At 39.1% G+C, this 26,674-nt stretch overlaps 1 protein-coding gene across 1 annotated transcript; it reads left to right on the top strand.

The window, feature by feature from the left end:
- Positions 1–4,241: 4,241 nt before the first annotated feature.
- Positions 4,242–21,329, top strand: LOC311581805 (cytochrome P450 2K6-like; the record flags this gene model as incomplete). Its single annotated transcript, XM_084754338.1, has 10 exons — positions 4,242–4,268; positions 5,465–5,668; positions 7,526–7,688; positions 8,474–8,623; positions 10,806–10,966; positions 12,914–13,087; positions 13,838–13,979; positions 14,859–15,043; positions 17,734–17,875; positions 21,133–21,329. The coding sequence occupies 10 exons, from the start codon at positions 4,242–4,244 to the stop codon at positions 21,327–21,329; spliced, it is 1,545 nt and encodes a 514-aa protein (XP_084610464.1).
- Between the last annotated feature and the right edge of the window lie 5,345 nt (positions 21,330–26,674).

The raw sequence follows: 26,674 nt of genomic DNA, 5'->3' as shown, positions 1-26,674 counted from the left end.
TGAGGGCGGGGGGTCAGGAGCTCCACAAAGAAAACTATCAAGGCTTGCGGATCTGGACCCGGAGGGGCCTACACAGACAGATGTACTAACCAAGGACATTGCAATCAGAACAACTAGACACCTTGTTCAGATGTAGCCAATGTACAGCTCATTCTCCACAGGCAGGGTAGATTCGGGGTGGGGCAGAGTTGGAGACTACCTCTGACAAGAATTCTCATGCCCTTGATTTGCTGACTGCCCCTTAGGGCAGAGGACCTATGGGAGCACAGAAGAAGGGGATGCAAGCTTTCCAGATGAGACCTGATAGGCTGTAGACAGACCAGACGGTGGGGGAGGAGGTCTAGGGGAAAGGAATAGAACAGAAGAGGAAAGAGAATGTGAACAGGAAGAAAAAAGCAAGGGGATTCCAATTAGGATGTAATGTAAATAAAGTATATTTATTATTATTATTATTATTATTATTATTATTATTATTATTATTATTATTATTATTTTAAAAAGAAAAACATTTTCACCATCACATCAGAGACTTTATATGAAGATCCCACAGTGCATCTTTTTTAATTTATTGACTGTGTGTATGTATTTTGAATGATAAATATCTTAAAATATTAATTAGTAGATTTTGACATTTTGAAGACTCTTCAACATCTCCAAACTGTCCTGTGTACAAAAAGAAAAAAAGAAAGAAGAAAGTTAGTGAGTTTCAAGCATCATTATTCATTGCTACATAATGATTACCTAAAACTTGTGGTGGTGACACACACCCTTAACCCCAGCACTTGAGAAGCAGAAGCAGGCGGATCTCTGTGAGTTCGAGGCCAGCCTGGTCTACAGAGTGAGTTTGAGGACAGCCAAGTCTACACAGAGAAACCCTGTCTCAAAAACCCAAAACCAAACAAAACAAAATCGGTCTCAGAGTTGTGTGGAGATGAAAGTTGGGAGTGGATCTTAGAAGAGTTTTGGGAGGGTGAGTATGATAAAAACACATTGTACAAAACTCAAAACTCAATACAATGCTTACACTTTATTAGTGTTGTTTAGAAGAGTGAGAACTGCTATGTTCTATGTACCAGAAAGTACAATGCCATTTTACCATTCAAGTAAGTCATTAGAAAGACACAAAATTTAGAAAAGATAATGTATTGGCAGCCATAGTCTGTTGTTGAAAAAGACACAAAGTAAATAATATATGGACATGGATGTATGTGCTCAGGATAAGGCCAAGAGAATCCAGGTACAGGCTCCTGGATATTTGGGCCCCACAGAGTCAATCAGACAGAACTTACTCTTAACAATGACTTCCGGCAATACACAAACGTACACATCTCTTGAAAGAATGCATCTTAATTGAGAAGACACTTGTATAAGCTTGGCCTGCAGGCAAGTTTGTGGGCATTGTCTTCATTAATGGTTGATAATAAAAATAAGAAAGCAGGTAGAAGATCTTCGAACCTAAGACCTACATTGTATAAGAGAGCAGGCTGAGCGAGCCACAGGGAGCAAACCAGTAAGTAGAACTCACCCACAGTCTCTGCTACAGCACCTGCCTGGAGGTAGAGCTTAGATCTCCTTCCTTGGAGACGTCAACTTCCCTCAGTGATGGAGTGTGACTTGAGAGTTACTGGCCAGTAAATCACACTTTTAGAATACATCTGAGTTTGGATAAATACTCAGCATACTACATATCGAGGCACAGACAGTTTGAGTACTTCACCACAAGCGGCCTAAGAAAAGACAGAATGTGAATTCAAATTCAAGTCTGTCAAAAAGCCACACTTGAAGTCACTCTGCCGTGTCAGAAAATCATTGTCATGGTATAACATTTGGAGTTCATGAAGGAAACCCTTTTGGCTATACCTCATGAATACAGACACCAAACTGTGTTTGAGAGGTGATGGTGAATAGACGTCATACACGTCAATCAGCACTAGGAATAAAATGATGTCATTTTAAAGCATAAAATGCAGGTGCAAAAAAGAACTTCGGGACCATGTGCATACATGCCTTAATGAAAAAATAAAAATAGAAAGATGGCAATTGGACAACTTTACCTAAGTCCCCACATTTAGCCCTGAAACTTTTCAGTTCAATAGTCTTTGCCCAGGCAGTTCTGTGATCTCCTATTATTCCATGCTTGCTGCTGTCTTGTGACTCCCTCTTGTGGATTTCAGTATGGCTGCAGGAAAGAACCCATGAGGGTATGGATACGAATTCCTCCGTCTCCTCCTGGCGGTCTCCGTCATTTCATGTCAGCTCTTAGATGCTGATGTGCACTCTCTCTGACTTGGAGGCTGGAGAACACATCGGAAGTTGCTATCAGAGACTTCATTCCTCTTTTCTGGAGAGTTAACAATAGTCAGAACAGGAAACACCTGGCTTTCTTAACTGACATACATAGATGCCCGGAAATAATATTGATAATGTCCAGCAATTATCCTAGACATTCTGAAGAACAATTAAGAAACAGTTATGGCTACATATCTTTGTTATTTGTTGTAGTCGGTTTCAGATGATACATTAATCATGGCCAGATGTGAACCAGATGTGCTCATTGTCAGCACTGGGAACCAGTGTCACAGAGATCAAGAGCATTCAAATCAGGAGACCGAGAATCCTTGTACTGGCCTTGATCAGATAACCCACTCCTTAAAGCCTCCATTTCCTCATTGGTGACATTGTATAATAATCATATGGTCATAATAAATAAAACTATTGTCAATTCTTATATAACAATTTGAAAAAAATCAGCTACAGATCCTTTTCATCTTGCCATTTCCCCATTTTGACATTGAACCTTTTGTTTTCCCCTTTTGTTCTTTGTACTTGAAAAACCACTCTAGTAAATGCTGTTGCTGCTGAAAATATCTTTGAGATTCCAGCTAGACTCTGCACAGTGAAATGCTGCTCTTTGTTCTGTGTGAGGAGCTGCCTCTTTTAAACTGTTCAAATACTCAAGACTTGGGTTGAGAAGGTTTCCACTGCTGCCTGACAAATGGGGTAATCTGGGACTGTAATCGAGCATTCTGACATTTTCCCAAGTATAGAGGCTTTTAAATATGTGGGAGGAATATTTAGTATCGTTTCATTAACCCATGTGATACATAGAGCATCGTAGAAGGGCCAGACTTAAGCTGTGCTTGCGGCCATGCTAAAATAAGTAGCTAACTATATCTTTACCAAGACCCCTGATCTCTTTGTGTTCACTGCCTTCACCCATACAATCGCAGAGTTTCTTTTATATGGTCACATGATTCTTCCCAGTCCAATATCCCTAAGATTGACTCTTCTAAATGTGTGAAATACATCAATCCTTCATTCAATTTTTAATCTAACTACTAATTTGACAAATATTCATTAAGGGATGAGTCCAGTCTTAAGCACTGCAGTGGGGGGGGGGGCGGAGAGACAAATCAACATTAAAATGGAAAAAAACTGAGCATGGTGGTAAAGGTCTTTAATCACAGTACTTAACTCAAGAGGCAGAGACAGGAAGATCTCTGTGAGTTCAAGAACAACTTGATCTACATAGAGAGTCCCAGGCCAGCTAGGGACACACAATGAGATCCTTTCTCAAAATTAAATATGAAATAAAATGAATGGTAGAAATGAAACACCCTCACTTTAACAAATTTTCATTTGTAACAAAGAGCAAATGATGAACTCTCTATGAGCTATTGTGGTAAAACAAGTGAACAATTGAGGGAAAGTGTTCTCAAGAAATCTGGCAAATTAGGTGACAGTGAAGAAAGGCTCTTCCTCAGAAAAGAATGCAGACACAAACAAGAAAGCTTTCCAGTGAAATAAAAAGGATGGATGCAGGATACTGAGTCTTAAATGAACACCAGGGCCTTCGCACACATTATCCATCACAGTACTGCAATTACTTATGTACTGTACTGTTATTATTTTCCTCAGTGTTGGCTGAGAAGTAAAGACTCAATAAAGATTATATATGCAGATAAGGTAGTGCACACCTGTGATCCCAGCGCTTGAGAGGTTGAGACAGGAAGGTTGCTGGGTTAAATTCTGTGTGAGCAAGATCATATGATACAGCTCCTAGGTCCACACCTGAAAGAGCCAAAGTCAGACTGTAATAGATCCAAGCACACCCACATTTATTGTGTCATTATTCATAATAACTGAGTTATGAAATTACCCTAGGTATGTAAATAGATAGATAAAGAAAGCATGGTATGGAGGTCAATGAGCTGGCTCAGTAGTTAAAAGAGTCTACTGCCATGTCTGATGACCTCAGGACCCATGCGGTAGGAGAGAATTGCCTACCACTAGCTGCCTTCTGACCATCAGAAAATGCACATACATGCATGCATACATACACATATACCTACATTCACATGTGTGTTAAATAAAATGTAAAACAAAGATAGGGGCTGAAGGAAGAAAGAGAGAGAGAGCAAGAAACAGAGAGGAGGGAAGGAAAGAGGAAGAAAGGAAGTGGGGAAGGAAGGAAAGAAGGAGATATGTGTATATTATAAAGTATTATTCAGACATAAAAATAAAATTACGATGTGAATGGAATAAGATATAATCATACTAATCAAAACAAACAAGTCTCAGGAAGAAATATTACATGCTTTCTCTCATACACAGAATCTGAATTTTTTTAGGACAAGAAACAGAAGGGGAACTATTTAGAAAGAGGAGGGACCCAGTAAGAGGTGGAAGGAAATAAAAAAAGAGGGTAATTGGGAAGAAAAAATCAAACTGTATTCTATGTCTGTATTTTTAAAATTATGACAGTTATTAGAGTTAGACTAAGCTCATAAAATATATAACAATATTTTTAAAGTTCTATATAACTGTACCATGTAAATGAAGTAGGTCAATGCACCATCATTCCCCTCCATTTCCTTTAGGTGACCCCAGTCTCTCAGATGTTTTTAGAAAAGACTAATTTACTGAAGACTTGAACTAGAGTCTGTGCCCAGTACTTACTAAGTACTGAACAAATAAGTTCCCTGTACGGGGCGTCAAAGGGGAGGAAGCCTGAGATCAGATAACAGCGTAAGAGACGGAAAGTTCTCGGTGTGGATTGCACACCCAACCACCATGCAGAGGTCATGCTGCGCTCTACTTACCAAACAATGCAACTGATCTCATTGTGCAAATGTAGACTTTGTCTTCAAGGATTAAGCAGATGTGATCTATCAGGAAACATGAGATTAATCCCAGTTTTACATGAAAAGAAAATCCAGGTTCAACTGATCAGGTTGAACTGGGAGGGGAAAGAGGAAAGGTTAAAAAAAAAAAAAGATCAAAACAGGGGAAGGAGGAAGAACAGGGTTTATCTTGCTTTCATTATAAAATAGGTGAAAGACAGACAATGGCTATAGCAAACGTAGCAACGCCTTGAAGTCTTTGATTTTCATCAGAAGTGTTGATTCTGTCTGCTTGTAACTAGAAAGATCTCTAATTCCTTAATGGTTATGTTGGCTTAAAGATAATGAGTGGGTTTGACTCTTCTGCTGTGCTGGCCCTCCTGGGCCTCATTCTTGTTCTTATTTTAAAGATTAAAGTCTTAATGGCAGAAGCCTCCAAACAACAGTCTCCTCCAGGACCCAAACCATTGCCAGTTATTGGAAATCTACACATCCTAAACCTGAAGAGACCATATGAAACCATGTTAGAGGTAAGACATGAAGAGGTAAGGTTGTTCATGAGGTGTGCATGTGTGTGTGTGTGTGTGTGTGTGTGTGTGTGTGTGTGTGTGTGTGTGTGTGTATGTGTGTGTGTGTGTGTGTGTGTGTGTGTGTGTGTGTGTGTGTGTGTGTGTTTCTCTAAATAATTCTTGACCTGAGATATTTATTACCTTACATGTGCTAAGAGCTCATATATATGTTTTGAGGTCACCAGCATTCAAAATTAGCAGAGCTGCTTAAAAATGCATACATGCATTTAAATTTGTGTATATATATCATATATATATATGAGTGACTGTGTGTATGTAAATTAGCTATCTAATATGATTCAAGGGCTTAAGTGGCAATTTTATTCAGAAATATTTATGGCATATAACCTTCATCACAAATGTTTTGGTCTACAGTTTTTTCATATGATGTACTACAAAGCAGTTCAATTTGATTATTAGTTTATATGCAAACGTCAAATTAATTTCTCAAAACTCTACACATAAATAATATAAAAATCTGTTATAGATCCTACAGTTTAGACCTAGGTCTTCCAGTAATTTGAAGAATGAGTTTAGCTTTTGTCTTCTATGTCACTCTCTTCTAGTTTACAGACCTGGTGCAAACACCAGACTAAATCTCTCCAGTTTTTCACTGAAAAAATCTATAGTTAGTGATTATAGCGATAAACAGTGTGAATATTTTGAGCTGGCGTTTGGCTATAAATTCTGTAGTGTTTCTAACTGAATTGAGCTGTCATAGAATTTGTACCATTTTTATTTTTAAAATCTTATGAAACAAAGTATTGATGAGAAAACTATAATTTCAACTCAATCAGCACAAAACAAAAACACATTGAATTTGTCTTGTTTTTTTTTTTTAATTTAATAAATCAACACAAGAACTCCATATTCTCCTCCTAACTAACCTGGGGTAAAATAAGATGGCATTTGTATCTCCATTTTACAGATAAGGGTACTTCACAGAAATTAACTTTCTAGAAATGAAATCAATACTCAATACAACATTGTGGCTCTGTTTACAGCCAAACTCACAGGCCAGGTTAATCCCTCATAAGAATGGGATCTTCTTTCAACAAATCCCTTGGTCTAACTCCCTCTTCCTCAACATTATTTCCACACTATTCCTGTCTTTTGCTTATGTATTGACCTGACTACCTCCTTCTCGTTAGTACATTTCTTTTTCATTTCCACAGACACGCCAGTTTTCTGAACTACTTTCACCTACAGAAAAGGAGATTTTCACTCTTTTCCATAACAAATATATATATATTATTAAACTTCCCCTTGAATTGACTTTCTGACATGAGATAATTTACCTTGTGTAAAGTAATTCTTAGACAAGACCCTCTGTTCTCAAACTCCCATTTTAACTCCTACTTCGGAAACATTAATCTTAGTTGTACCAATTTTCTAAATCGTGTGATCCTTCGATTCCTGTTGCAACTTTAAATAGGTCAACTTCAGTAAAGAATGTTACTAGTGATGGAGCAGTGATTGGCCCTATAATATCATAGAAAATCCTAAGAAACAGAATGTGTACATGGAATACATCAGTGTGGTACCAGAGAAGTCTTTTGTCTCCCTGGAGTTCCATTTGGGAATTTTCTGTTTTCAAACAAAAACATAATAGAGAGAGACTATAGGTCTGTTCTGTAGTAAAAGATAACTCTTACTCTCAGATTTAAAAATCAAAGAGGCCAGGGTCCACCACTTGGAGGAATCAGAGTGGCTCCAGGATTTACAGTGGCTGGAGAAGTAACCCTCGTAAAGCAGTCCGGAGGTCATGATCCAACTTCACTTTTTATTATACTGTGATGTTTTCATTGTCTCTCTGCTTTTTGTACACCAAAGCTCTCCAAGAAATATGGCCCCATTTACAGCATTCAAATGGGACCAAGGAAGGTGGTGGTGCTTTCTGGCTATGAGACGGTGAAAGACGCCCTTATTAACTATGGCAATCAATTTGGGGAGCGTTCTCGAGTGCCTATATTTGAAAGGATTTTTGACGGAAAAGGTAATGACCTTTAAAGTTCAAATAAAGCACTTTAGTTAAAGTTATTAACTCAACTATGTTGTGTTTATTTATTCCTCTCTCTTTACTTCGGTGGTTTTATATGCTCTGGACTACTTGTTCTCACTGGAAAATAATGAATTTGTTTGCAATTGTTCATTGACACCTTCATCACACCTAGCTTGATATAAGAATAAAACAAATATTTAAAAATCATGTACTGAATTTATTGAGAAAAGAATACAAAATGTTTTCGTAACCCAAAGGTCCTTGTTATATGACTAGAAAAAGAAACGTGCTTTACAACTTGCCACTGTAAAAACAGGAAGGAATTCCTTTTATATATTGGACCGGATGTGTTCCAATAAATAAAATAGAAATGCATGTTCTCAAGATAAAAAAAAATAGATCTTACTCAAGATATTGTCTTTTTTAATTGGACTCAGAAAAACAAATTCATCATATATTCTACATCAACTTAGATTCTACATCAATCCTCAAAAAAAATTAAAGAAAACTAGATTTCCTACTCTTTTGGGGGGTAGCATTATTTGTGGGTTTTTTGTTTATTTGGTTCTTCTTTTGTTTTTTATTTTTCTTGCAGAGAGACAAAACTAGGATTTTAAATATGCCAGATAAATTCTCTATCGTTTGAGTAAACTATCAGCCCATCCTTCCCTTATTTCTGTCAGGGCAAAACAAAGCTTCTGTTTATAATTTTTGTTTGTCACTGAGCACTAAATTTGAAACTGTTGGAGGTAACTTAAACAGACTCTTTTCTCTCTAAGGAATTGCCTTTGCTCACGGTGAAACCTGGAAAACAATGAGAAGATTCAGCTTGACCACCTTAAGGAACCTCGGGATGGGCAAGCGGATTATAGAAGACACTATTATAGAGGAATGCCGGCATCTCATACAGAACTTTGAGTCTCACAAAGGTGTGTGGAACAAAATAAAGCCATTTCATTTGTCATGCAAAAGGTGTATTTTGTCACTTGGTTTGGCATAATTTAACTTGTAGAAAAATCCTAAGAACAAATACCCAATCTTGTCTACTCCAAAGCTGTCCACATCAAATGTAAACATTTGCTTTCATTCTCTCCTTTCCTGCCCCGTTCCCTCTTCCCCTCTCCTTCCCTCCCTGCCTTCCCCTACATACATGAATCTATTAAAAATCATGTTTATAGAAAATACATTTGTACTGTTTGACAGTACTTTGAAAACATGCAGTCCTTTTTAACTTCAGACAATGTACTTTTAACAGTAATCCAGTCTTCACATACCAAAAAATTAACTTAGACATAATATGTAGTATCTGGGGGCGGGTGACACAATGACATTTTCCAGCTTTTTAGTCTACCACATAAAGGAATTTAAAAGCTTGTCCACGATGGTTAGTTGGAGAACAGATAAGAGATGCTTTGGGCAACAGAGCAGGTACATCTTTCATCTGAGTAGCTTCCAGGAGGAGGTTGATACAGATAGAGGAGGCAGCAGAGTGTGCTTATGAATGGAGAAGTCAGAAAGAAGGCTGGATCAGTAGCAAATGCCTGTGAGCCACTATCCCCAAGGCTGGGATTTTCACATCATCCTCAAGTGTACCATAGCTTTTATTTGTTTGTTTGTTTGTTGGTTGGTTGGTTTACCTTTGGAGTTCACCTGACCTTCCCTAGCCTATAATGCTTCTTGTCCTCAATGTAGGAGGGTCCTTTATTTCAAAGGATGTCCTTAGCTTTTTCCAGACAAGGGAAGTACTCATTACAAAGAGTAGAACCAATCACAGTAAGAATGTAAGCTTTCCCCTAGTGTGATGGTTCACACCTCTAATCCCAGCACTCAGGAGACAGAGGCAGACAGATTTCTGTGAGTTTGAGGCCACCCTGGTCCAAAGAACCAGACCTATTACACAGAGAAACCCTGTCTCAAACAAAACAACAACCAAGACAAAAATAAAACAACAACAAAAAAGAACCAAACCAATCAACAAACAAACAAAAAGAATTTAAGTTCTCTGCTATTGCTCTAGTTTCATGCCCTGCCATGCCTGTCCCATAGTAGTAATAAACCAATAGACTCTAACTCTCTGAAGTTGTAAGCCAATTCAATGCTTTCTTTCCTAAGCCGCTTTGCTCATGATGTCTTCACAGCAATAGAAAAGTAACTAAAACTGTCAGCCATGATCCTTTAATCTCAGCACTCAAGAAGCAGAGGCAGATGGATCTGTATGAGGTCAGTCTGTCTATATAGAAATTTCTGGACTATCCAGGGCTATATAACGAAATCACGCCTCAAAAATAAATAAACAAACAAACAAACACAAACAAACCTGTTTTCGGGAGGCATGCTAGCTAATACCCAACCTTGTAAAAGCCTCTCGTTATACATTCAATATGCTATTTTTTTAAAATAAATAAATAGTAAATGCTTATCTCCTCAATAGTCTCATAACCCAAGTAGGGTTTTGGATATGTATTTTGGGGATGTAACTGGGTAGTGGACTAAGGACTCATGCATACTCACCAAGCATTGGGTCACTAAGCTACAGATACAGCCCTCTTTTTGCTTTTTATTTTTCATTTGAGTCCCACTAGGACTAGTGACTAGGCTATCTAAGCTGGCCTTGAACTTAGTCTATAGCCCTGGGAAGCCTTAGACATTAGATCTTCCTGCTTTAGCCTCCCCAGTAACTGGGATACAGATCTGTAATACCAGGTCTGATTTCACACTCTGTAGATTTTAGTAATGCAGAAAACATCATAATATTGTAGAATGTTCTACTCCAAACTTCAGTGCAGCCAATGATAGTGAATGATAGTTTCTCATACATTATGCATTAACCACTGTCTCTACACACACTGCACACCCAGATACACTCACAAATCTTAGAGTGCCTCTGCCACAATATTATTTCTTTAACTGAGCTAAATGCCCACTTTTCTTTTACATGCCTGTTGAATTTTCTCTGTGGCAAATTCTTGGCATTAGTCAAAGCCATAAAAGACACAATCACAAATAATCTTCCTATAAAACCTTACTGAGTAGGCTCTTCCAATCAACCCAGCACTCGTTTCGTGCTGGGTATTCGAATACTCCTGACCTGTTTGATGACTTGTCTTATAGGAAAACCCTTTGAGATCAAAAAAGTCCTGAATGCTTCTGTGGCTAACGTCATTGTGTCCGTGTTGCTTGGGCAACGATTTGACTACCAAGATCCCCAGTTCCTGAGACTCTTAAATTTAATTGGTGAAAATGTGAAACTCATAGGAAACCCTGGAATTGTGGTAACTGTCTTTCCTTATTTGACTTGATTTCTTTATTTGAGTTTGATTGTTCAAGAGACTGTCAAAGGATGTCAATGTGTTGTAAGTATAATACTATAACGAACATGCTTGTTTAACTTATCTGATGGTTCTGTCACCACAAAGCACTGCAGTAAATACCTTGATGCATGGATTGTGAGTCACACTAATGTTACGTGGCTTTGGTGTATCTTATCATTGTAGCTACTGTCTGTTGTTTGCCTACATCAACCGTCGTTGAAAGAGTATGAACTAAGCATCAGTTAAAGAAGTCTATACTAGAATTCAGTTAGGAAAGAGGATTTAACAAGGAGAACTAACAAGTGCACAATGAAAAGTGATAAAATAAATGTTCTCTCAATGTTTATGTTGATCAATACATGTTCACAGTGGCTCAGCAATCTCATTCATCTTCTAGGGGCTGGAGAGATGACTAAGCAGGTAGCAACACTGGCTGCTCTTCCAGATGATCCCAGTTCCATTCCTAGAACCCACAAGATGGCTCACAACCATCTGTAACTCAAATTCCAAGGGATCAGATGTTCTCTTCTGACCTATGTGGGCACCGGGAATGCAAGTGATACATGATATCCATGCAGATTAAACACTCATACATGAATTATATATTTAATTAAAAAATAAGCTTGTAAAATTTTGAATAGTACCAATACAGCTAAACATATCATTTCACTTTGGAACAATTTATCCTTTTTCTATAAATGCAGACCACCTCTTGATATTGATGCTTAGAACAGACACAGGCAGCTATCTCATACAATCTTAGATGAGATCTTTTGCTCATTAAGCCATCTGGAGAGGTCATGAACTCCTTTGAGAACATGGCTAAACACCAGATCTTGCCTATCCAAAAATAAATACTGAGAAATGCAAATCTTAGCAAACAGTAAAGTTGAACCTGGAATAGCAAAGTTTGTTGCTATCACATGCAAATGAAACGGACAAGTACTAAATCTTTAAAATTAGCTTTACTCAGAGAGCCATTAACATGCAAAATCTGTCTTACACCTCATTTCCAGGCATCAGATGAAATAGGCAGAAGAACAAAAAGGAGAGGGGCTAAGCAAGTCAGTCTTTTAGAAAGCTCGGCCTTGACTTTCTTGAGGTCCACTCCATTTCTGAAACTTCCTTAGTCTTTGTCTCTCTCGTCAGCATCCCTTGCAGTCTTCTCACATTCTCTGGGCATCTGAACTGAGTGAGAGTTTCTTGAAATCAAGCTGGTGTCTGTTGGTATCAACCGGATACTCTCCCAGAAGCATCTGGGCTGGGAGGTGCTTAGCATAGAACCAACCAACCACGAACAGTGTGTATGAGCTAAGTTAGTAATATCATGCACATGATGGTTCTTTTGCAGAACAAGGAGTACAAGCATGCCCTTATAATACACACAATATAAAAGTGTCCTTGCCAGTGTCTTTGAACATCTTAAGTATCATAGAAGACTTGATTAAGCTGTGCTCCTTGATGGAATCTTTAGATAATATAAGTTACAAACTAAAGTATTTCTGTGATTCTACAAATAATAAGTACATTTATTGTGCTGTTCAGACATAAAATAATTTGATTGTTTGCCTGGATTCACAAAAAAAAAATTGTGAGAAAAACACTGGGTTTATCACTTTCAACATAAAGCTGATATTACTATCTGTTTCAACCTTAGGCATATTATCCCCACAGATACAATATGCAAAATACTGTTCATACCTAAAACTTATGAGCTGCATTGGTTTTCAGTGTTGATTGCTTAACTCTGAGAAATGAAAAAGCATCATTATATAATCCAGTCTATATTCTTGGCTGGGTAAAAATCAAAGGTGTTAATTCTGTGATTTTTTTCCCCAATAATATCACTTACATTGTCCAAACTAGTTTGGGCCTATATTAAAGTACTTTCTCTTTATATTCCTTTAGCTTTTTAATATGTTTCCTACTTTGGGATTTCTCCTAAGAAGCCACAAGACAGTACTGAGGAACAGAGATGAATTATTTTCCTTCATAAGGATGACCTTCCTAGAACATTGTTACAACCTTGACAAAAATGATCCCAGAAGTCTCATTGATGCTTTTCTGCTCAGACAGCAGGAGGTAATGGTGTTTTCCTAAGAGGATTCTTCAGCCAATATTTACTACTAATTTAACTCATCACTTCTAGAACAAAACAATCCTTCAAAGAAAAAAGATAATGGACTCAGGTTAATAGTGGGTATTTTATAGACTCTGAAGTGCTGCTCATTACACTTGCATACAATTTCCATATTTACCTCTGGGGAAAATATGTAGATCTTTCCTATTAGCTTTTGAAAATATTCTGTATTGACAAAATTGAAATGTACTTCAGCTGCTAAGTCTAAGAAAAATTACTTTGTTAAAATTTATAATAGTTTAGTAACGCAACTAAAAACTAGCTTCCAACTTTTCAAAACAGAAACAGCCCTTGTCATTTTCAGAATTGTTTGGCACCATTAGCATCTGGGATGTTCTCTGATTCCTCAGCTTCTGCATGGCAGCTGTACAATTGTTATAACTTGAAGAATGAAATACCTGCTATTTTGTTGGTGTTTTGTTTTTGTTGTTGGGTTTTTTGTTGTTTTATTTTGTTTTCTTATTTGGTTTTGTTTGGTTTGGCATTTTTGTTTTTGTTTTGAGACAGCAGTTCTCTGTTTTATCCCTAGCTTGCTTGGAATTCACAGAGGTCCACATGCCTCTGCCTCCCAAGCTCTGGGATTAAAGTTGTGCGCCACCACCTCCCTGCTATACCTGGTAACTCATGGTAATTTGCTGTGATGACCCGTTATGAAGTTATTCCATGACTAATGACACATTTCACCATCTCAGGAAAACGATACATCTGCTAACTATTTCAATGAAGAAAATTTGTTAGCCCTTGTTAGTAACCTGTTTGCAGCAGGAACTGAGACGACAGCCTCCACACTGCGCTGGGGAATTATACTCATGATGCGATACCCTGAGGTCCAGAGTAAGTCCCTAAGATTCAGAGCATTACCCAAAGGAAGGGAAAGAAAAGTCTCAGAATCAGAAAGGCAGAAATCTGCAGTCACACTGGATGTCTGTAAATTATAGCCTTGACAATAGCTTGCACGGTTAGCATTAGAAAGGGAGCTTTGGGCATGGGGAAATGGCTCAGTGATTGAGTGTGTATACTGCTCTTGCAGAGAGTCTCAGTTCAGTTTCCAGTTTTCACACCAGGCAGATTCTGGCTGCCTATAACTCTGGTTCCAAGGGCACATTCTTCTGGTCTCCATGGGCACCCAAATTCACATTCACACATCCACAAAAAGATGCATATTCATGCACACACACACACAGAGATACATACCTGCCCATACATGCACATGCACATACACACACATATGCACAAACACAGAAGCACGTACACACACGCTAATACCCATATGCATACACATGAATGCACACACCCAAACTGAAAGTCAAATAAATCTTTTAAAACTTATTTTTCAGAAGAAAGTAGGATATGCTCTATAAGCATCCTAAGATGTTCTGAAATCCTCCCATACTTGTTTACAGAGCAGCCTTAGAAACAGAAGCAGAGTGGTGATGTTGTATGATTTAAACCCAGCACTTGAGAAGCAGAGGCAAGTGAATCTCTGAGTTTCAGGCCAGCCTGGTCTAAAGAGCAAGTTCCAGGACAGCCAAGACTACACGAAAAAACCCTGGCTCTAACCACCCTCCAAGCCCCCCCCCCAAAAGAAACAAAAGTAGGAAGGATGAAGGAATAAGCACATTTGGGTTCCAATTTCCTATATAAAGAAAGCATGTACAATCACTTGAATCTATGTCCAGGTCAGATACTAAACTCTAATTGCATTGTATCCAGAAAAGGTCTGTGATGAGATCAGCAAAGTTGTGGGCTCAGCTCAGCCTCGGATTGAGCACCGAACTCAAATGCCTTACACGGATGCCGTAGTTCACGAAATACAGAGAGTCGCTAACATTCTGCCCATGGGCTTACCCCATGAGACAACCACAGATGTTCTGTTCAAGAACTACTATATTCCAAAGGTAAGGGCTTAAGCCGGAGAGACAAGAGAGTATATTCCTGATGTTTACAATTGTAGAAGCACTCGGATTGAAGTTCAAGGACCATCTTGGCCCGTCTTTCTCTCCTTTCCTTTTAATATCTCTCTTCTTTCTTCTGTCCCCATCATTCAAAACATGTGACACACATGGACACACATTGAACCTGATGACTATTCTCTAAGGCTTTATAAGATATTATTCTATTTTATGTTATAACTGAGAACAAATGGGACTCAGAAGATTGAAATCTTTTTTGGGAACGAAAGGTTGCTCTTTGAAGGAACCAGGTTTCAAGTAAGCTGTGTCATGCTCTGAGCCCTCTGCCAACCACACCCTCACATGCAATCACACACACTGATTCCCAGGTATTTCCTAAAACTAGACTGAAGGCAACAGTGAGCAGAAGGTAACGATATACACAAGGCACCGATTCTTTTCCTCAATACCTCAGTACCTAGTCTGAGCATTGCTGGTGGGCCCATGTCTACATAAAGCCATGAGGCTGCTGGTTGTTCAAGCTTCTTCCCCTCTCACCACTATTGGATCCTACTCTGGGAATACTTTCTGAGCAAGACCATGCTTGTCTTTGGAGGCTTTCCTCTCAGCCTCCGTTAGGCACACTATTGAGCTAAGTTAATCAGATTAACAGTGAAACAGAAAGACAAGTGCAAGCAATGTAGCATTAGTCAGCTCCACGTTACTATAATAAAATACACAAGGCAGCTAATTTGTAATGAGAAACAGTTCATTTGACTTAGAGTTTTGCCAGTTCAAGTTTAAGATTAGACAGACCAGCCCTATCTAAATAGTAGTGGTGAGAGCAGGAGGTGGTATTGAGAGGGGTGTATGGAGAAGCCAGTGAACAGAGAAAGGCTGACAGAGTAGAGTCCCAAAATTCCATAGAAGGGAACACAACCGCTGGATAAGGATGGGCCTCCCCATGGTCGTCACCTCATAAAGGATCCACTGTACCCTTTGGAACAAACCATGATCATAGGCATGTTGGAAGATTCTGCCCATCTTCAAACCATACCAAAAGTGAAAACAGAAAAACAGTATTAAATGTGATCTACAAGGAAAAGGAAAGAGGTAGGATTTTAGTTTTAACTGCGTACCTACCGTGCTACCATCCAAATAAAACATTGTTCTCAAAAGGATTTTGCAGGTACAGGGATCTAATTAACATGCTATAGCCACTGGGTGGTTGGCTGAATCTTGGCACATTTCAGTCAGCTCTTGGGGGAAATGAGTATAATGAACATGGTTGTTATGTGGCAGAGAAAGTCTGTATACAATGTGCAGGTACATATAATCTAGATAAATAAATAAATATGTTGATGATGATGATAATGATAGATATATAGAAAGATGATAGATGATTGATAGATAGATAGATAAATAGATAGATTTTAAAAGAAAATGGTTTTACTCAACTGTCTACTTGAATAAAAGAAAAATTCACAAAGACTTCATTTGATAAAATAGTTAACCAAACGATTATATTCCAAAGCCTTACTAATGTTGTAGCTATCGGGAGAAAGTACTGAATATTTTCTTTAATTAATGTATTTATTTCCTGATGGCTAACCTTGAATGTTGTGCATCCAAGGCAAGCTTTCATAAGTATGTACTATACCTCCTGCTTTGAGTGATGCTTAATCATTATTCAACTTTGTTTTGTTTGCATTCATTCTCAGAAAGTCTTTTCCTATACAATGAAAACCACTCCTTTCACTTATAGAAAGCTGTTCTACAGCACATGACATGATATAAAAGCAGAGAACTTTGCTGGGCATGGTGGCACACGCCTTTAATCCCAGTACTTGGGAGGCAGAGGCAGGCAGATTGCTGTGAGTTCGAGGTATGGTGGAACCTTTATGAGGTGACAACCATAGGGAGGTCCATCCTTATCCAGTGGATGTGTTCCCTTCTATGGAATTGTGGGACTTCACTCTGTCAGCCTTTCTCTGTTCACTGGCTTCTCCATACGCCCCTCTCAACAGCACATCCTGTTCTCACCAGTACTATTTAGATGGGGCTGGTCTGTCTAATCTTAAACTTGAACTGGCAAAACTCTGTCTATAGGATCTTTCTTGATTTCCCATCCGCCGTCACTGACCTTGGGGATGAAAGAGCAAACCTTTAGTGAGCCATTGAACTTTCCAGAAATTCTACCAGGTTCTTTCATTTCATTTCATCTTCAACTTACAATACCAGGGAGGACAACTTAATTTTCCCCATGCAGATTTAGAAATGAATTTATTAAAAGTTAACAAGCTGCCTTGGGGAGGGGGCTTATACTGCAAATATAGCACACAGGAGGTTGAACATCATGAGTCCGAGGCTGGCCAGGCCTACATAGTAAGTTCAAGACCATCCTGGGTCACCTAGGAAAATCTGTTGTATAACTTGTTTTTCGTGACGTAACCAGTAGACACTAAAGGTTCATTTCCAGGTACTGCTTTTAGAAACTAAAAAAAAAAAACTTTGGTAACTAAAACAAACATTCCATTACTGAACTTAATGCTCTCAGGGAAAGACTATTGTATTTGCTTCCAGAAGACACCATATCTGGAAATTTACCAACCATGGTTATAATGCATCATTGCAGAGGGACATCTTAGGAAAAATTTTGACTTAATTTTTACCACTAATAGTAATTTTATTTCTAGGGCACAGAAGTCATCACTCTGTTGACATCAGTACTTCGGGACGAAACACAGTGGGAAACACCAGAGGCTTTTAACCCCGCTCATTTCCTCAGCTCTGAGGGGAGATTTGTCAAGAAAGAAGCTTTCACGCCCTTCTCAGTGGGTAAGGTGTCTGACTGGACACAGCTGGTTTAAGTAGTAAGAGAGACGTCACCTCATGTTCATGCTGAGGTCTTGTGCTTTCCTCTATGAACACTTTTGCTCTTCCATCATGATCAATATGATGTCCAAGCTTGGCAGGATTTGCATACACCATGAAGCCTCTTTGGATCTTTAAACAAGCAGCAGTCACCCATATTTAAAATGACTAACCTGTTTGGGGATTTTACTCAATTTATTGTGGAAATTTCTGTGTGTGTGTGTGTGTGTGTGTGTGTGTGTGTGTGTGTGTGTGTGTATGTGTGTGTGTGTGTGTGTAGAACAGCAGTTAAAAGAGATTTTTGTAAAGGGACTCAGTTTGTTTTTTAGTATCCATATCTGGTTAATGACAACTGCTTGTGGCTCCAGCTTCAGGAGTCCCCAGTGCTTCTAGGTTCTACCAGCACCTGCACGTTTGTGCACATACCTACCCACAGACATATAGGTATATAAATAATTAAAAATAAATCCCCAAAAAAGGAATGTTATTGTGGTCTTCAATTAAAGAAAGCTAGGAGTGCCAATGCTATTTTCCTTGGTTTTGTTGTTTTTGTTTTTGTTGTTATTTTGAGACAGAGTTTCTTTATATGGCCCTGGCCATCCTGGAACTCACTACATAGACCAGACTAGCCTCAACCTCAGAGAGATCCACCTGCCTCTCCCTCTGGAGTGCTAGGATTACAGGGATCTACCCCCACTCGCAGCCCACTACTATTTCATAGTCTTAGATAAGTAAGTAGCAGTCAAACTATAAGGAAAAAATAAAAAAATAAAAAACCTCTCTGTCCTCCTGTCCCTGCAGTTGTGGGGACAGCATCCCTCCCTTCCCTTCCATTTCCATTTCCAGCCACACTGTTTGAAGTCTTGATCTCTGATGGGCTTTTATGATATAAATGTTTTTACTTGTTTCCCGAGATCATTCTCAGATTCACATATACAGTAAGAATCTCCAGCTGGGGTTGTAACCTATCATACTATATGCTTTGTCTTGTTGGGCTGTTCAGCATTCACCATGAAACCCAATGAAGCTTACTCAGAAGGTCATAATTAACATCCCAAGTTACTTTATTTACAGTCTTATTAAACACCATTCAATTATGTCCTTATGTCTTGGGAGATGAAAATATCTAACCCCAAACCTATATTAACTGATCCTTCCTCAGACTCCTCCATGGCTTGTGACACTGTATTACATACAATGACCTGTTTACCTGTTGGTCACCTGTTAGGTGACCTGTTACACAGGCAAGCCCATAAAAACAATAGCTGTTTCAAAGCCAACCACAATAATACCTGTGTCTTGTTGACACTGAACTTGTGTGGCCTGAGTGGTTAGCTATTTTATGGACATTTCTAAGCAGAGAGAAATGACCCATGACCTTTCACCCCATGAAAACCTTGCCTCGTTACTGTGCCCAATAAGGAGATGTGTAGTTACATGTAGAGTTATTCTATTCCATGTAGGTCTCAAATAAACCAAAAAAGCTAACATGAGATCATTTCCCTCTGTTGTAAGATAGAAGTCTCCCAAGTTTTAGTACATTGCTGATTTATGTTCAGGGAAATAAAACAGATCTTCAACTCTATTAACCACAAAAAGTACTGGTCCTAACATAAGCAACATGTTAAAGACTTCCCCCGGGGAGCAAGGCAAATAGGTCTGGTGTGTCTTTAGAAGCACATAGAAGCACATTTCAGCTGGGCACGGTGATACACACCTTTAATCCCAGCACATGGGAAGCAAAGCCATCAGGATAGCTTGGTTTGAGTGAGTTCCAGCACAGCCAGGGGTATGCAGAGAAACAATTTCTTGAAAAACAAAAAACAAAAACAAAAAAGAAAGAAAGAAAGAAAGAAAGAAAGAAAAAGAAAAAAGAAAAAAATGCTACATTTCATTCACATATATTGCCTTCAATCTGTAAAACCAATACAAAGATCATTATGTTTAAGCTAAAACTAAGATTGTTCTGAACACAGGGAATATAAATAACTACCAGGTGTCCATTATTTTAATAAGCTTCTACGAGGAAGGTTTCCTTTCTCAATATTATTTCATTTTTAGACATTCCCCCAAACAATTCACATTTCCGAATTATACCATTGGGTTTGTCTCACCAAGATGTTTCTGCAGTATCTTTTCAAGACTGACATCATATTCAAGACCACTGTGGCCTGGTTCCTCCTCCTTCCTCTTGCTTCCAACCCAAGACAATCTACCTCATGTTTCTTGTGCAGTAAGAGTCAGTGATCATCCAGCCAATGACGCACAGACCTCATCCTCACCTTCCCTCATCTTCACCTGGAATCTTCATCTCATCCTTTCTATCAAAGCTTAGTTACAAAGCTCTCATTCAAAGAACGAGTCTTCTTCCCTGGCTTCTTTCCACCGGTCTCCTCGGGACTTTTGACACTGTACTATAATTGCCTATTTATCTGTAGGTCATCTGCTACATAGCAAATCTCATGTGAACAACAACAGACTCCTGAACCTAGATTAGTAGCTGCCCTGTACTAAACATTAAATATGGCTTCGTGGACTGAATGGCTACCTTTCACGTAGAAGACAAATAGTGTGCTTTTCCCTCATGATCTTGTGTTGCACGTGACTTTGTCTGTCAAAATATATTTTCAGGTTAAAATATTGTTCTTGGTTTTGTTTGTTTGTTGTTTTTTTGGTTTTTTTTTCTGTTGATGTAATGAACTCCATGACTAAAAAAGCAACTTGGAGAGGAAAAGCTTCACGTTGCATTATTGAGAGAAGTCTAGGCAGGAGCCTGGAGCCAGAGGCCTAGAAGGAGCACTGCTTCCAAGCTCCATCTCTGGTTCATGCTCAGTCAAGTTTCTGACACAACCCATACCCATCTGCGTAAGGAGGCTCTCACGCAGAGGGGGCTGGGCATTCCCATATCACTCATCGCTCATCAATCTTTCAGCGACATACCATGTACCAGGCTGATCTGGACAATTCTTTATCTGAGGTTGCCTCTTCCCAAGTGACTCTCATTTAAAAATAAAAAACTGAGCTTCCATTTGGATCTTTTTTTTTTTAGTGTATTTCCAGGTCTTACTTTGAAATAAAACCAATAAAGCTCAGAGGAGGTCGATGACTGATTCATTCGTTCAAAGACGAGAAATAATGTGTGTTCTGATCTTGTGTTTGTCGGTGTTGTTGAGGATTTTGTACTAACGTCTTATAACCCCCTATTTTGTCTCTGTCTCCAGGTCGTCGGATGTGTGCTGGTGAGTCACTAGCAAAGATGGAGCTGTTCCTTTTCTTCACCAGTCTCATGCAGAAGTTTACTTTCCAACCACCTCCTGGAGTCTCCCATCTGGACCTGGATCTAACTCCAGACATTGGTTTTACCATTCAACCAAGGCCTCATAAGATATGTGCCCTGCCCCGAGCCTTGGCTCTTTAAGTTTACTACAGCCGCAGCTCTTGGTGTGATCTTGTGGTCCTTGGCACAAAAGCTTTCCTTTCCTTCCTTTCTCCAGCTAAGGCATTCAGTCAAATCCTTCAGGATTATTTGTTATTTCAGTTAGCCGCCTTCTCACAGAGGGCTGTCTTTTCAAGTTAGAATGAGTTCTCTGCTAACTGCTGTAGAAGCTCCCTACTGCTATTGATGAAGACAAAAAGTGAACAGTTAATGTCACAAGAAGAACCCAAACATGAAACCAACAAGGTCACATAAGGCATGAGACATTGAGGGACCACCAGTCAAGAGTGATAAGTGTGTGCGGGGGTGGGGTGGGGAGGGAGGGATGGTATACAATACATTAATATGATCAGAAGAGCAGTAAAGAAAACTCAGCTCTTAGTGATGCATACACTAAACATAAGGCACTGTTTTTATTCTGAGAGTCAAGAAGCAGTGGTTAATAAGAGGTAATTGGTTGTGAGTACAGCCAGTTTGATGAGATCAGAAAGTATTAATTAATCTGGGTCCTACCTGATGGGTAGGTGGGGCTTGGGAAAGGCATTTGCCAAGTAAGCCTTGACACCAGAGGTCTTATCTCCAGAACTCACGTAACGGCCGAGAGAGAACTGATCTCACAAATGTTGTTCTTTTAACTGCACATGCATGCTATGCCATGAATAGGTACAGAGAGAGAGAGACTAGTAGTATTATTAATAATAATACTTGTTTTGGAAGGGAAAGTATTCATCTGCGCGCCTAGCATATCCAGAATGTTCAGAGTCACATCTCTGTGTTTAGCATTCCAAAGTCCCAGTGAAGTGAAATAAAATGGACCCAGAAGCAGAACAAAGGAAAACCATTTTGTTCCCCTGATGAAAAAAAAAACCTCCGGCTTTCATAAAGACACCATCAAAAATAGGTGCTTCTCCCCTGCGCTTATCCAACTGAGGATAACTGAGGATTGCCCTAGACAAAGAAGACTTTATTTAAGGTTTTATAATAGGCTAGAACTTGGTCAGAGCCCAACTCTGGAGAAGCACGGAGCAGAAAGGCTTCCAGCAATGGGGTGTGCCATGGAAAAGTACCAGAGGTTGGGAGAAAGCCTGATCAATAGGCTGTGTCTGGCTCATGGAATTACTCCCTGCATTATCACATCTTTCTTTGGAAGGCTGTCTGTACTTGCCCATTTGACCTTTTCTTTTTATCCTCGCTATAAAGCCCAGGACTTAGTGCATGGTTAGCACACATTCTTCCACTGAGCTACAACCCCTGCCCTTGAGCATCAGCTGGAAAGCTGCTGCTTCACACAGAGAGTAGGAGTCAGGAGTCTTCTCTTCCTTGAGTACAGTGTCAAGGAGAGCACTTGGGTACTTAAGAACTATAGTCTGCATCTGTGAAACTGGCAAGAAATATTTTTTAAAAGACCTGGATTTCAAAGGGAAAGATTAAGAGAGCATTTTCTCAACTCCAGCCTCAAGAGAGAAGTCCCTGCCATCAGGAAGTGGTCCAAATACAGTTCAGTAAAAGGACATAGAAAGTTAGGTCACCTAGTTCAGCCCCAGGATACCATTACCTGCAAAGCCTTTGCATGGGAGGCCCTTACAGAGCTACAGGAAATGAAGAAATGGAACATAAGTTTCATCTGGACTCTTGTTACTGTTTGAAACATGGGAAACTGCACTTTTGTTGTTGTTGTTCTTAGTTTATTTTGGGGGTTCAATGGTGTTTTAGTTGGTTCTGAATCCATAATCAAGATTAGTCGGTGGTCTTGTTTCCCTAATTGGAAAGCAGTAGAAATAGTTCGAATCAGGGAGCAGAAGACCCAAGTTTTAGTTATAACCTTGTGGACTTTCCATTTTTATGACATTATGACTACACAGTGATGAGGCGTACGTGCTCTGTCTGCTGCCAGAACCAAGGGGGAAATAATGTTTCGTGATAAACATAATAATCTAAAACAAATAACTACCTTTGCCATAGTCAGAGAATAAAATGACATCCACTTATGTAATTGTTAAGTATGAAATAAGTGTTAATAACTAAACTAATAACTAAACTTCAATAAAGCAAAAAAATGTGAAATGTAATTGAGAAAACTGATTTCTACTAATGTAATTTTTTCTCTTGATTCATTCTTTAATAATAGGGATTATAAAATAAATTTCTTTAAACTATTCATATCTAATAAAATTACACTTGTACAATAAAATTATTACATTTTTATTTCTCTTAAGTTTTACTCGTAAATTATATATCACAATCAATATAACTTGAGTTTTTCCCTTAGTCACCATAATTACTATGTTATTATCTATATTAGACATTTCAAAGTTTTCAATATTCTTGCTACATTTTCTTTATTTTATATACACATATGTAAATCTCTTTTTCCAACAGTGGATGGAATTCTAGTGGTCAGGCTTGTCAGCAAGTGCCTTTTCCCACTGAGCCATTCATGCTCCATCCTCTAATTTATTGTTATTGTTTTGCAAAGCTGAAAGTCAAAACCATCTTAGACAAGAGTGCCAACACAAGCTGAAATGTAGTGAAGGCTGAAGAAAAAGTTCACTTGAAGGAATGCAACCTTCAGGAAGGTCCTCTAGCAATGCATGTGAGTGTGTGTGTGTATGTGTGTGTGTGTGTGTGTGTGTGTGTGTGTGTGTGTATGTGTGTGTGTTTGTGTATATGTGTGTGTGTGTAAGAGAGATGGGGAGGCACAAATACTGGGGAGACGACAATAAGTGCTCTTTAAAATGATCTTACATAATAAAAATAGTAAAAGGAAAATAAAATGTGTTACTTTAAAGTTTACATGTGCCTGACTAAAATTCAAACGGCAACCACAGCTAGACTTTCCATGGCATTCAGAATGGAAGCTGCGGAGCTTCACATTGAATTTTACACTTTCAGTTTATTATACACATTGAGTGGTGCAGAGTTTGGGTCTGTTAAATTTTATGTGTGATGCTTTTATTCACTTATTTATTAGCATGTTTTTAATGATGAAGTTTTTAAATAAAATAAAAATCAGCTCAATGACTTTTTAGAGAAGCAAATATCTTCTCTACGCACATGGTGATAATAAAAGACAGACCAACTTGAGTCTGATTAATGATTTTCGTGAACTTCTTTGTTTACTCCTTAGGACAATCCTCCATCCCCATTGCTTAAACCTTGACTCAACACCGAATATGGGTTGCAGAATCCTTTCTTCTACTCCACCATAATTCCCAAAGAGAAGTGTACCATGAGATTATTTAACTTATGCCTTTGTCATTTTCTTACACAGTTGGGATGGAAAGGCTTTGACATTTGAGTCCTTATAACTTCTAGGACCTGGGGCGACATTAAGGTAGCCTGGCCTTACTTATTCTCCAGCCTTGTTATTATTTCTAACCCCCAGAAACCTCAAGCTTCTTCATAATTGAAGACCTATAACTCCACTGTAGGGAGCATATTTTGTGCTTGTAAGGCCTTGGGTCCAATCTCCAACACATGTAAAACTCAAGGAAGAAAGAAAAGGATGAATCTACAGTCAGTTTATGCAGTGGACTTGGTGGATATACTGAGGATCAAATTCAGGGCCTCAGACATGTAACGCAAGCATTCTACCAGAGCCACATCCCCAGCCCGAAGTTAAAACCATGCCAGCGGTGGCCAGATCTTGTATGGCAGTATCTGAAAACAGAAAAGGATCTCGGCAGAAATTGTTCCAAGTAATTTGCTCTTTATCATTTGGACGGACAGCGCGGGGATGCTGGTAGGATTGCTCAGTGGTTAAGAACAGGCACTACTCTTGCTAAGGACATGAATTTGGTTCCCAGCACCCTTGTTTGATGGCTTACAACTGCTTCAATTTAAGGGGTTCCACTGCCCTTCAAGGGCACCTGCACTTAAGTCCATATTACCCCCACAAATACACACATACAAAATAAGTAAATAAATACAGGTGGTAAGAATGAAGGGAGGAGTAATCATCACCACCGTGACTGATTGCTACTAGGATGATAATAATAGCTAATTTGGGTGTTTACTATACGGCGGGCACTAAGTAGCTTTCATTAAACTTAATCTTGGAGAATTACTACCATGCTGACAGAATGCCACTGCTGCCATCTGTCCCAAACGGCAGGATTACTCAATAACTGCTAGCTTTCTGATGTGCCCACCTTGTCACGCAGCCCCTCCCCAATTTAAGTTTATACCCTCTGAGAAGCTGTCTCTCTAGACAGTGCCCCAAATTTTTGTTGCCAAGGATATGACAGTAATACATCTCAGCCCCCTCGCACCCCTTTTTTTTATGTTTAGTCTTTGCTATTTAAATAAGTAATCGAGCCGCATTCAAACAAAGGAATACTTTATTGAAGATTTTTATGTTTAGGGGAGGGAGAATAAAAAAGTGTTTGAGCCCGATGGCCGGAGAGCTTTTAAACTGTTGAGAATGCCCTGAAGGATTCTGGGAACAGGTTGGTCACTATGATTAGGTCATCTGTGTTTGTCAGCTGACAATTAGGGAAGTTAAGCTTCTATTCTCTCACACAGGAAAAGGGAATTTGGAATCCTCTCTGCCTCGATGACTTTTTTTCGAAGAAACGGCTCCTGGGCCTTAGTCAATGGACAAGAAAATGTAAACGTTTCCACTGCCTGAGCTCAATCACTTCCAGCCAGCCTGAGAGATGTTAGTCAGTTTTCCTAACATTACTACAACCTATTTTGTCCTTTTAAGATTTTATTTATGTGCACGTGTGTGAGTGTATGTCTCATGTGTTTGTGTCTGAGGAGGTACAGGAAGGAAGTGGAGGCTCTGGAACTGAAATTGTATGTGGCTATGAGATGCCAAACATGAATACTGGAAACCTAATTCAGGTCCAACAGTGAGCACCCATAACTGTTGAGCGTTATTTAATAACTCTCTCTCTCTCTCTCTCTCTCTCTCTCTCTCTCTCTCTCTCTCTCTCTCTCTCTCTCTCTCTCTCTCTCTCTCTCTCTCTCTCTCTCCAGCCCTCTATTATTCTCTTTTAAGGCGAGAGGTCAGATTCTGATTTCAAATTTACTTTCGTGTCCTGAGCGTTGCTGAAAACTATTTAGCTGGAACAGTGCCAATAACCGAAACCTACCTCCTCCTGCTGCCCCAAGTAATCTGAACAGTTCCCATTTTTAATCTTCATTTATGAGATTATGTAGAGAAATATGCTTATAAAGAGTCAGTCTTCCTAATTAAAGAGCAAAGTACCGGCTGTGGCTATAGAGATTTCAGGGTGTTCCAAAGTCCCAGTCCTGTTTTCTTACCTGCATCAGTTGGTTGAAATTCAAGCTCCACCTTTGCCCCACTCCCTCATAATTCA

Source organism: Acomys minous (assembly GCF_964271855.1).
Source record: "Acomys minous genome assembly, chromosome: 13".
Lineage (NCBI taxonomy): Eukaryota > Metazoa > Chordata > Mammalia > Rodentia > Muridae > Acomys > Acomys minous.
This window is presented reverse-complemented; position numbering and strand designations above follow the sequence as displayed.